We start from the raw sequence: 13,016 nt of genomic DNA on the forward strand, positions 1-13,016 counted from the left end.
TCCAGAATTGTGAGAAATACATGTTTGTTGTATAAGCCACCCAGCCTATGGTAATTTGTTATAGCAGTCCAAACATGCTTTAAATTTCATCCCAGGAATAAGTCAGATTAGCCAACCACTACCCACCTAGAATTATTTTTCTTGACCTGTGCTTTGGTACCATGGCATTGACTCATGGTAGGTGGGGGTGCAGAAAGAAGCAGTTCTGTTAATTAATCTGTTGTCTTATCTATTATCATCAGGATGTTGTCTGTAACACTACAGACTTCTCTTGATGAGGCTCATTAGGAGGAAAAGCTCCCTGGCCTTTATAATAGGAACAGTTTTTTTCTCTGGAGCGATTGGTTTGCTTTTATCTTATGACTGCCTTGAGATATATAACTGATCAACATTCCTTTTTAGTGCTGCGTGCCAGGCAGATAGGAAGGTTAGAATCAAATTTAACACTTACTTTTACATATTATTTAGAACTTTACAGGATAATATTTTGTATTTGTCCATTCCAGATGTTAATGTTTGACTTTTGACATTATATAAAGGAGGGATTTTATGTGATAAAATGTATGTAGGTGTGCCAGACAGAGAAGAGACATTAAAGTGGCTATAAAATCTAGAGGCAACATGGGAAACAAACCATGGGAAGGTAATTTTACAATTAAAATGCATACAATTTAGGAGATGTAGGAGATTCATGAACCAATCAAATAACACTTGTATAGTACATTCTTAAACTTTTACTAGCTTCAATCATAACATATTGGTTATTATATTAATATTTTAACATTATATTCAGACAGAGCTTTCCTTCCTTCCAAAGTACTTTCTTTCTCATTTGTCAAACATAACAGGAGAGATAATGTACAATGTTAAAATTTATTTCTGAAATGCTTTATTGTTTTAATCAGTACACATTATATTAAGTATAGAATTTCCTTAAAAATTAACAAATAACTCTAAGTTTCACTGTTAGGACATTGATATGAAGAAAGGAAACATCTGGTTCTTTTGACTTTTTACATTTATCCAAGTTCTAAATAAATTCTCATGTTAAGGTTCTTCTGTGTTATTTTTGTCCAAGTTGTGACAGCTAAAACAAAACAAAACATAAAATCATAAATATTACTGTTTTTAATCACAAAAGAAACTTGGGCTTCAATTATATTTGTAAACACCTTAAATGCACACTTTTATCATGGTAAAATCCAGGCTTTCTATTTCATGCACTGCATTTCTAGAATAATACACTTTCATTCAATATTCACCACTAACTCAAATGTTTAAGATTCGTAGATATTTAAAAACTGTCATGGCAAAAAGATGTGTAAACATTATATAGGAGTAAATTCAAGTAATGGAAAACAAAAACCTGAGAATAAAAAAATTAATATTAACTCAGTATGAAAATGTAAAGAAAAGCAACATCATGTGTGACTTTACTGCTGACAGTTCACTTTTCTATACATTTTATTTCTAAAAGAAATTAGAAATACATTTAATATATTTCTAAAGATCATTAAAAGGAAGGGAAAAGGCTTTCAATTCTGGAAGGCTGGGTAAACTATTGCACCAAGTCTATGAGAGAGAGAGAGATAGAAATTATAAACTTTAAACAAATACAAAAACCAACTACCTGTAGGCAATGGGGAGCAACTGAAAGCAGGTGGCTTCTGGAACAGAATCAACACTTGGAAGGAGGGAATAGCACGGACTGAGTTCTCTGGTTCTGTGGCTCTTAGCCTGAAGGCAGGCCACAGCTGGTGCTATACTGGCAGCTAAAACTGACAGAAAACCTGCAGTCTTTCTGGCCTGAAAAACCAGAGAAAAGAGTTTGGGGGCAACTAAAGCTACTGGAAAGTGAGGGGGAAATCCTGGAGAGGGCCAATGTGAAGGAGCCCTAAATTCTGTATATAGACTTCCTAAATCTATGGTGAAACCCTGAACCACTCATGAATGAGAGAGACTAACAAACAGGTGAGATTTGAACTGCTACCCAAGAGACAGAGTTTGAACTTTGGTTCTGACCAACACTCTTCAGAGAAATAGAATTCAGTTTCCAAAATATAACATTCACAATGTAAAGGATACAATCTAAAATTAGTAAACATATGAAGAAACAGGAAAATGGAGCCATTCTCTAGGGGGAAAGACAATGGAAACCAACAGTGAGATGATCCACGTGTAGTAATAATAGACCAGGGTTTTTTTTTGGCCATGCTGCATGGCATATGGGATCCTACTTCCCCAACCAGGGATTGAACCTGTACCCCTTGCATTGGAAGTGCAGTGTCTTAACCACTGGACCCCAAGGGTGGGCCCATAGTAGACCACGTTTTAAAAGCAGCTAGGACAATATCCTCAATGAAATAATGAAAAATAGGCTCACAATGAATGAAAAAAGGAAATCTCAACATAAAAATATAAACTACATTTTTTAAAAATACAAGTGAAAATTAAAGAACTGGTAAATACATCAAACAGCAGAATGGAGACAGCAGAAGAAAGACTTATTGAATCTGAAGACAGAGCAACTTATAGATGTTAAAGAACAGAATCCTCAGGGATTTGTGGGACACTATAAAAAGTTAAACATACATAAATGTAAATGGAGTCCCAAAAGGAGAGACAAAAATGGGCATAAAAATTCTTGAAGAACTAACAAACAGCTGAAAATTCCCTAAATTTGGTGAAGGTATAAATTTATAGATTCAGGAAGCTCAGTGATCCCCAAGCAAGATACACAGAAGTCATGCATAGATACATTATAATTAAATTGCTGAAAACCAAAGATAATGATAAAATCTTGAAAGCACCAGAGAGAGATTATGCATTACATATAAATTTACACTGATCTGACCCTGAGAAAACCATAATTCAAAAAGGGTTATGTACCAAAATGTTCATTGCAGCTCTATTTACAATAGCCAGGACATGGAAGCAACCTAAGTGTCCAAAACAGATGAATGGATAAAGAAGATGTGGCACATATATACAATGGAATATTACTCAGCCATAAAAAGAAACGAAATGGAGGTATTTGTAATGAGGTGGATGGACCTAGAGTCTGTCATACAGAGTGAAGTAAGTCAGAAAGAGAAAAACAAATATCATATGCTAACACATATATATGGAATCTAAAAAAAAAGGTCATGAAGAACCTAGGGGCAAGATCGGAATAAAGACGCAGACCTACTAGAGAATGGACTTGAGGATACGGGAAGGGGTAAGGGTAAGCTGGGACAAAGTGAGAGAGTGGCATGGACATATATACACTACCAAACGTAAAATAGATAGCTAGTGGGAAGCAGCCTCATAGCACAGGGAGATCAGCTTGGTGCTTTGTGACCATCTAGAGGGGTGGGATAGGGAGGGTGGGAGGGAGGGAGATGCAAGAGATACGGGGATATATGTATATGTATAACTGATTCACTTTGTTATAAAGCAGAAAGTAACACACCATTGTAAAGCAATTATACTCCAATAAAGATGTTAAAAAAAAAATTTACACTGATCTGAATGGCTGCTGACTTCCTATAAGAAACAATGAAGGACAGAAGACAGCGGACTGACATCTTTAAAGTGCTGAAAAACTGTCTATCAGAATTTTGTATCCAGAAAAAATATTTATATATATGTACAGATGTGTGTGTGTGTGTATATATATATATATATATATATATATATATATATATAATTATTTAAGAATAAAGGTGAAATAAAGACATTTTCATCTAATTAAAAAATCAAGAGAACTCACTGCTAGCATACCAGAGCTACAGTGAATGCTAAAAGTTTTTCAGTCAACAGATGGAAATTAAAATCTATAAGTAGGGGGACTTCCCTGGTGGCACAGTGGTTAAGAATCCGCCTGCCAATGGAGGGGACACAGGGTTCGAGCCCTGGTCCAGGAAGATCCTACATGCCGCGGAGCAACTAAGCCCGTGCACCACAACTACTGAGCCTGTGCACTAGAGCCTGCGTGCCACAACTACTGAAGCCCACGCACCTAGAGCCCGTGCTCCGCAACAAGAGAAGCCACTGCAATGAGAATTTCCGTGCATCGCAACAATGAGTAGACTCCGCTTATGGCAACTAGAGAAAGCCCACGTGCAGCAATGCAGACCCAATGCAGCCAAAAAAAAAGAAAAAAAAGAAAAGCTATAAGTAGGGATGAAGAGCACTGGAATTTATATCCATATAAATGCAAAGATTTACGTCTTTATTATAAACATGACTGAAGCACAAATGGTAACACTGTCTACTGTCTTGTGAGGTTAATGATGTATGTAGAGGTAAAATATGACAATCACAGCATAAATGTTGAGGGTATGTATGGTTGCAAGGTTTCTACATTTAACGCAAGTGGCATAACAGAGCAACCCTAAATTCGTAATGCAGAGATATAGCTAAAAAAAAAATCTGTGGATGAATTAAAGTAGAATTCTAAAAAGTGTTCAAGTAATACAAAGAAAGGTAGGAAAGAGGAACAGAGGAAATAGTAAAGTGCTAGACCTAAATCTAATCATATTAGTAATTACATTAGATGTTAAAAGACCAATAGACTCCAATTAAAAGAGACTGTATAATGGTTTTAAAAAAAACAACACAAGATCCAATTATATTCTACCTACAAGATATATGCTTTAAATATAAATTCATAGACAAGTTGAAAGTAAACAGATGGAAAAGTTATAAGATGCAAACTAAGTGTAAGAATGCTAGGGTGGCTATATTAATGTCAGATAAAGCAGACCTCAAGACAAAGAGCATTACCAGATATGTAGAGGAATATTGCATATAAAAGAATCCATTCATCAGGAATATACAATAATCATAAGTCTGTATGTACCTAATAACAGAACTTAAAAACACAAAAAGCAGAAATTGACAGAACTAAAGGAAGAGACAATTCCACAATCACAGTCAGAGATTTTAATACCAATCTTTCAATACCTGATAGAACTAGACCAAAAAAAAAAAAAAAATCAATAAAGACATAGAGGATCTAAGTAATGCTATCAACTACCTTGACCAAATTAATGTTTATAGAACCCTTCCTTCAACTTCTGCATAATGCATGTTCTTTTTTAAGTGCATATGGAGTGCTTAACAAGATAGACCATATGTTGGGCCAGAAGAGGAATTTAAATAAATTCTGAAATAATGAACTTATGTATAGAATGTTCTATGACAAAAAGGGAATTAAATTAGAAATCAGTATGAGTAAGATATCTAGACACCCACAAATACTTGAAACAACAATAGATCTCTATACATTCGCTAAAGAATAAACTACCAGGTAAATTAAAAATATTTTCAACAATGGTAATAAAAACATAACATCAACATTTGTAGAATGTGGCTAAAGCAGTGTTTGGCAAGAGTTTAAATTTTATGATTTTCAATGCTTATTTTAGAAAAGAAAAACTAAAGTTAATGACTTAATGATTATCCAATATCAGAAGCTAGTAAAAGAAGAACAAAGTAAACCCAAAGCAATCAACACAAAGGAAATAATAAAAAGTAGAAACCAATGAACAGAAAACAAATAGAGTATAAAATAGATAAGTAATAAGAATCTCCAGTGTAAAAAAAAATAAGTAAAATTCAAAAAAAATAAAATACAATTCAAGGGTTAAAAAAAAAGAAAACAAATAGAGGAAATTAGCATTAACACCATCTGGTTCATTAAAAGGATTAACAAAATTGAGAATCTTCTAGTTAACCTAACGAAGAAAAATTCCATTTACATGATGTTCTAAAATAGGCAAGGCTAATCTATGGTGGAAAAACATCAAGACAGTGTTTTGGGAGCAGGCTTCGACTAGGAGCAAGGATTGGCTGGCAAAGGCCATAAAGGAACTCTGTGGTGTAATGGTTCTGTATCTTGATAGGGGTTTGGGTTATACTCAGGTGAACGAAACATCTGACAAAGTTAGGAATGTACACTTAAGATACGTGTATTTCACTATTGTAAATTTTATCTCCAAAGGTAAAACAACAACAACAACAAACTAAACAAATAATGAAATCTAGTTAATGATATTGGCAATGAAGTATTAAGGGGGAAGTGTACTGATAGTTACAAGTTACTCTGAAATTAATAAAGGTGGAGCAAGGAATAGAATGAAGAATGGAAAGATGGACAGGTATGTTATAAAGCAAGTACAATAAAATGTTAATGGGGAGTATGCACGTGTTCAATGCAAATTCTCTTCAGTTTTTCTGTATGTCTGAAATTCTCATAATACCACTGGGCCACCACATTAAGGTTAAAAATACAAGAACCATATAATGTGGGTAAGAAACTTGTGCTAGAAAAAGATGCTAGGAAGAGCTGCTAAAAACGAACACAGGGTACAGTTATGATTTTTATGGCAGCCAAGGCAAGGGTGAATGGATATTATTGGTCAGCCTATTGAGCATCTCAGGTAGTTTAAGCTTTAAAAAGTTGAAGTTAATGTAATTACTGAGAACAGTAGTGGGAACAATAGTAAAAGAATGTAAAGACTGTACACCTCAGCTACTGCTATCATTACCTTGCAAGGTGAATGTAATTCTGCTGTATCAACTGAGCACATAAAACCCCTTAATAAGGTTACTTAATTTCTCAGCTTGGCAAAGTCAGAAATGTGGACAGTATGTCAAGGAAATGCTGAACCGAATTTAGCCTAAGTGAGTAACACTACTCCAATTAAAAATTTTCTGAATTAAATTTACCTTTTCATAGATTTGGGATAATGGAAATGTTACTTATAAGAGTTTCCTTTATAGTTGTCCATGGTAAAACCTTACATTCTTTTAGCTCTATGGCTTTTAGTTTCAGCTGGTTCAGATGAACATGATTATCTTGCTCTCTTCTGAAAAATATCAACAGCAACTTAGGGTATGTTAACAGAAACAATCTAAAAAGTACACTTTACCTGTTTTATGAACTGTGTAGCATTAAAAAGTTCACTGCAGCCATATAAGATGTGCTTGCCTTGTTTCCCCTGTAAAAAATCAGATACAGAGCTCAGATACAAGTAACAAGTAATATTTTCAATATTCCCAAGAAGAGGGGTTAAACCTAGTAAGACTTTTTGTTATTCTTAAAAGTTTTAATTTTGGGGTGGGGGGAGTATTGGATTTTAGTGTACACATGTCTATCCTAAAATTACATGGAATAAAGGAGTGAAATGGGCATAGTTTTTTTTTTTTCCTCAAAATATAGGTGGTAGGTACACTTCTAGTGCCATTTACACTGAAAATAGAAGGAATGTGATTACTGACACATTTCATGGGAGCCACAATTATTTATAAAATCTTAGGCCAACATTCTTCCAATGTAAGATCTGTAACTACTTGAAGAAAACATTCTTCAAGTTTTGTTACACTGAAAGTAGGATATGGTGTGAGTAGCATGGACTGTCATTTCAGACTCATTTGTGATAATACAGTATTTATGTCTTAATATACCCTATTCCATTCTGTAACTCTATGAATTTCATTCTGAATTTTGACAGAATGTTGGAACCCAATTACAAGCAGTCAAAACTTTGTGACTGGAGAATTTTGGTAAGTTCTTAATGCTGAAATTCTTACATGTATTGTGAACTTGAAGGCAAATTTGTAAGATTTCTTTTGTAAAGTAAAAAGTTTATTCCATAACAAAGCAAATATGATTAATTAATCAGGAACAAAAAGAATTACAGCTTTGTAATACAAGATAAGGACATTTCTCTGTGATGTATGAGCCGAATAACATCACGGGCTTAATAAATGTTCTAGCTGACCTTCTCTGAGAACAAGTAAAACGAAAGTCACACCTCACTCTCCTTTTCTTCAAAATGAGATGGTACGTGCAGCCATTAAATAGGGTCATATAATTGGGATTCTCGAGGCTATACTCACAAAAGGGTAGAGGTCACAGTACATAGGGAAACATGAGAGGGGTCCAAAACTTCTAGGCACAGCTCCCAGGACCCCATCTCAGTAATATGACACATTTCATTTTCAGTTGTGAACCACCAAGATACAGTGGAGATACCCTGGTCTCAGTGGAGCCCCAGTCTTGTCCAAGAAAGGGTCTTTTATACCTCTCTGATCACATAGCCAGAATCAGGCTCCGTGACTAGGCTTAACAGCAGAAACAAGAAAACATGACAGAAACCAGGTGCAAATCAATCTTTACATTTTCCGTTAAAGAATGTTGACAAGCTAGTGCAAGTTGCCCCCTAGTCTATCTTGGACCCTAGCACAGGCCTATTTTAAACACTAGTTAATACATTTCATTCAGGGTTGGCCAAACGTTAGCACAGGGTATATTAACTAGCTGAGATTAATCTTGTGCTTATATAAGTACATTCCCTCTCCACTCTTGACAAGCTTTCTTAATTCTAATTATTTGTCATCATTTTTCATCTTTTATAGCATTTATAGAATACAAAAACAAAGGTAAACACAAAAATTCTAATCTTTTGTATCATCCAGTAAGGTAGGTATAGCTTTAATTTTTAACACTGCAGTTTAGTAATATTTCAGTGTAAATTTATTCTTAATTATGCACAAATTTGATATTTCTTCCTTCCATTAAAAATTGAACTAATGTACTAATACCTTGATTCAATGTAACAATTAATTATTAACTAAATCTAGTTAATTCTCTAGCCAATCACCTTCCATCAAAAGAACAACTTGTGGTGGCTTTAAGTAAAATTCCCAATACATTTGGTCATTGATATCAGTATTATCAAATGTCTTGTTAAAAATCAATCCAATTAATTTTTATCAAATACATCAGTGTTATACCAAATAGCAGTTACATTGTAAGTTAGACTAACATCATTACTAAATAAATCACCTAGAACCAATATAGTATTTTCTTTGCCTTCCCAACAAAAATGGCACTTGCCCGTTGTTTTCTGAACTGGTATAAATCCAGTGCCATGTTAGATAAATTCTCAATTACAAGTCTCTTGTAGGCATAAGCCATAAGTTTTGTTTCATAGTACAAGGTTGCACTAACATAGGTTTCCAATGTCATGAGGGAGGCTGTCATAGACCTACTAGCTCAGTTTCCCCTGAATGGGGCTGAATGATAGGAAGAAGATGAAGATGAAGATTACTCAGAACAAAGGAAACAGTAAGACCAAACGGGATTAAAAAACAAAGAATTCTCAGGATAATTAAACTACATGTCTTAGCAGCTACTAAACATTAATGGCTCTATTAAAAACCCATAGGTATCAGCAAACTTAATGGTGAAAGATTGGATGCTTTATCCCTAAGATCAGGAAGAAGATAAAGAGGTCTGCTCTGGACTCTTCTATTAAATATTGTACTGGAGGTTCTAGCCAGGGTGGCTAGGCAAGAAAAACATTCCAGATAGGTTAAGGAAGAAGTTAAACTAATTCTATTGAGTTAACATGATCTTGTATATAGAAAATCCTAAAAATCAAAAAACAAAAAAAAAACTATCAGAACTAATAAATGAGTTCAATAGGGTTGCTGGACACAAGATCAATATATAACAATCAGATTTCTATACTGTTGCAAAAATGAAATGCAAACAATTCCATCCATAATAGCATAAAAAATACATAGGAGTAAACCTCAAAGAAATACAAAGCTTAAACTCTGAAAATAACAACAAACTGCAAAGGAACCAAAAAATGTTGAAAGAAAAAGATGTAAATAAATGGAAAAACAGTCCATGTCATGGATTAGAAGACTTAATAGTGTTAAGTTTTGGGGAGTATTTTCATCTTATCTATAGGTTCAATGCAATCCCTATTAATCAGAATCCAACTGCCATTAACAGCTGATCCTCAAATTCATACGGAATTGCAAGGAACCCAGAAAATCCAAAACAATCTTGAAAAAGGATAAAGTAGGAGGACTCACATATCCTGATTTCAAAACTTACTACAGTGTAGTACCGGCTCAAGGATAGACCTATGGATCAATGGGATAGAGTTGAGAGTCCAGAAATAAACCCATACATGTATGGTCAACTGATTTTCAACAAGCCTGCCAAGACTGTTACCAAAACGCAAGTCCATGTGCCTGACACACAGTGAGGCCAAACAATACCAAGACGTCGAAGTTTGGAACAGAGAAAGGTTTATTGCAGGGCCATGCAAGGAGATGGGTGGCTCATGCCTTAAAACCCCCAAACTCCCCGAAAGCTTTCAGCAAAGACCTTTTTATAGGAGAAGTGAGGGAGGGCTTGGTTAGTTGTTGCAAACTTCTTGGTGTCAGATCCTTTGTTCTTGAGGTCAGGTCATGGTCAGGTAACGATGTTCCTGTAAATCTCCACCAAACAAATGTTATTCTCTGTTCTGACAAGAAAGGGCAAGGTCCCAAGGCACAACTTTCACCTTCCAAGGTCCAGGTCCTGGCTAAGAGGAGGCAGATCTCAGTTGGTGGCTCCGTCAGGGCCAGGTCCCCAGACCCTGCCCAGCTGTCATCACTGAGGGAGCCAGGCACCCAGGACCCAACTGGCCCTCAGGCTCCTCAGGCCGCCCAAATGGCGGGGGCCAGGTCCTGCAGACTGTGTCCCATGCAGACTGCCGCCGCCATCAGGTCATGGAGGTAGGGATGGGGGAGAGGTTCACTGCCGCCTCAAGGCCTGTGCCTGGCCAGTGGGTGGCCTTGGTGAGGGCTCTAGAGCTCTGCAGGACACACCCCCCAGCCTGTTCCCTGGCGCCCTCTAGCTCATCTGCTGGCCTGAGGCTGGGTGAGCTGGAGGGCCCCAGAGAGGAGGCCAGGATCCGCCTCTTACCTCGCTCCGCCTGATGACCACCACTCTGCCGACCAATGACTGAGCGGGACCTCCTAACCCCAGCTCTAGTTAGTGGTCTCTCAGTAACCATTGCCTGGTAATGGGTTGCCCAGTAATGGCACCCAGCAAAGGCTGCGTGCTAAGGGCTGCACACTGCCTCCCTCTATTACAAGACCACTCAGTGGGGAAAAATAGTCTTTTCAATAAATGGTGCTAGCACAACCTGGATAGCCATATGTAAAAGAATGAAGCTGGACTTTATTCTATACACAAAAATTAACTCAAAATGGATCAAAGACCTAAATGTAAGAGCAAAAACTACAAAACCTATAGAAGAAAACACAGGAGTAAATTTTCATGACCTTGGCTTTGGCAAAGAATTCCTAGATATGACACCAAAAGCACACGCAACAAAAGAAAAAATAAAGGTTTGTACTTTAAAGGACACCAGGTAGAAGGTGAAAAGATCAAAGAATGGGAGAAAATATTTGCAATCATATATCAAGATAAGGGACTTGTATCTAGATTATATAAAGAACTCTTACAAGTCAGTAGTAAAAAGGCAAAATAACCCAATTAAAAAATGGGCAAAGGATCTCAATAGACATTTCTCCAAAGAAGATATACAAATGGCCAATAAGCACATGAAAAGATGCTTGACATCATTTAAGTCATCATGGAAATGCAATCAAAACCACAATGAGATACCACTTCACACCCACTAGTAAGGCCGAAATCAAAAAGTCAGATAAGTCCTGGCAGTGACGTGGAGAAATCAGAACCCTCATACACTGCTGGTGGGAATGTAAAATGGTGCATTTTACATTGTTTTTGGAAACAATCTGGCAGTTCCTCACATGGTTAAACACAGTTATTATGACCCAGCAATTCCAAATACATGTTTACATAGAATTACACTGGCCCCATTACCTATGGTTCCAGGTGGACAGCAATAGGTTTTACCCAGAATAGACACTCATTTTGGATTTGGACTTATACACCTGGTGACTAAAGCAAATACCTTTAACACCTTTAACATCACAGCAGAAACTGTTTCAATTTGGACTTCCTTTATATACATCACTTGACAAAGGAACCCATTTTGCTGCAGGTGCAGTTCAACAGCATGCTAAGAAGCATACACAATAGACCGACATCATATACCTTACCGAACACAAAGTAGTGGACGGAATGAAAACTGAAACTGACATTTGAAACATCTACTTTCTAAATTAGGCACATCTCTTTCTAATAAGAGACAGAAAGAGTGGCTTGCATGACAGAATGTGTGTTAAAACAGAACAGGCATTTAATTAAAGGGGGAATCAACAGCCAAGAGATTGTTGAGATACCCTGGGAAAACAGGGGAGGGAGGAAGTGGGGTAGTAACACAGAAACCACTAAAAATTTCTCCTGCAATTCTAAAAATGTTTCTTTTTCTCTGCCTGATCCTGTAGTACAGGGACATGAATCACATTTACAGGGTCTGAAGAAAGGATTAACTGCAAGCAAGACATCAAGACAATACCTCTAAATCTGTCTGAGGAATGATGGTATGGGATGTTTCTTCATCTGTGTAAACTGGGATTAATAGTTTCTGCATCTGTACTAACCAGTGGATAACACAGTCCTATAAACTCGCACTTATCCTACCTGCCTCCTATGACTGGGAATGAAGAAAGGGGAAAGTACTGGCCAATCTCATACTGTTGCCAGCTCTATGGATCAAGCGTCTTGCTGAATCTGATCGTCTTCTAAACCAAGGGCCAAATTCTGGGTAAGAATTAATGACACATGGATGATGGAGAAGTCTTGATTCTCAGGAATGTAGCCAGTAAGTAAATAATACCAAAAAAAGAAAAGAAAAAGCTAATATTATCTTGGTATCTTGCAAGAGGCTGAGAGCAAGAGAATAATACTCTTACCTAAATTTATAGATGCCCATAACACCTGCAGAAATAGCCTCCTTTATTTGAAGCTGAAGGTCCAAGATGGGTTCTGGGAGGTTTATGAAGGATTTAATCTGGGCTTATTCACGTGCTATGTTTTGATGATGCCAATAACATCTAGGGGATAAACACCTAGAATAATTCTAATGCTTCCTTTTGTTTTACGTATTCTCATTTTATAGGTTTTATATATTCCAGAGGACCCCTTTCGGGAGGCAAAATTAGGATATTGTTGCTGCTCAAATGCGTACAAAAGAAACTGTTCAACAAAAGAGCCAAAGACCATTGTGTAAATATGAACCTGA

The 13,016-nt window shown here is 36.5% G+C and overlaps 1 protein-coding gene across 3 annotated transcripts in view; it reads right to left on the reverse strand.

Moving 5' to 3' along the window:
- Window positions 1–719: 719 nt before the first annotated feature.
- The window catches only part of SCFD1 (sec1 family domain containing 1), a 132,131-nt gene continuing 119,834 nt past the window's right edge, over window positions 720–13,016 (reverse strand). Inside the window, exons 24-25 of one of the 3 annotated variants that reach the window (XR_011074312.1) lie at window positions 6,718–6,989; window positions 720–1,087 (exon numbers count right to left, since the gene is read on the reverse strand). Coding sequence is in view for 1 of the 3 variants with exons in the window: in XM_068546621.1 (XP_068402722.1) it covers window positions 1,064–1,087; window positions 6,921–6,989 (93 nt within the window). In the remaining 2 variants the exon portion in view is untranslated. Of the gene's footprint in view, window positions 1,088–6,717; window positions 6,990–13,016 lie in introns of those variants that run through there. The other 2 variants (XM_068546621.1, XR_011074313.1) reach the window with 2 other exon arrangements.

Source organism: Eschrichtius robustus, chromosome 1 (genome assembly GCF_028021215.1).
Source record: "Eschrichtius robustus isolate mEscRob2 chromosome 1, mEscRob2.pri, whole genome shotgun sequence".
NCBI classification, from domain to species: Eukaryota; Metazoa; Chordata; class Mammalia; order Artiodactyla; family Eschrichtiidae; genus Eschrichtius; species Eschrichtius robustus.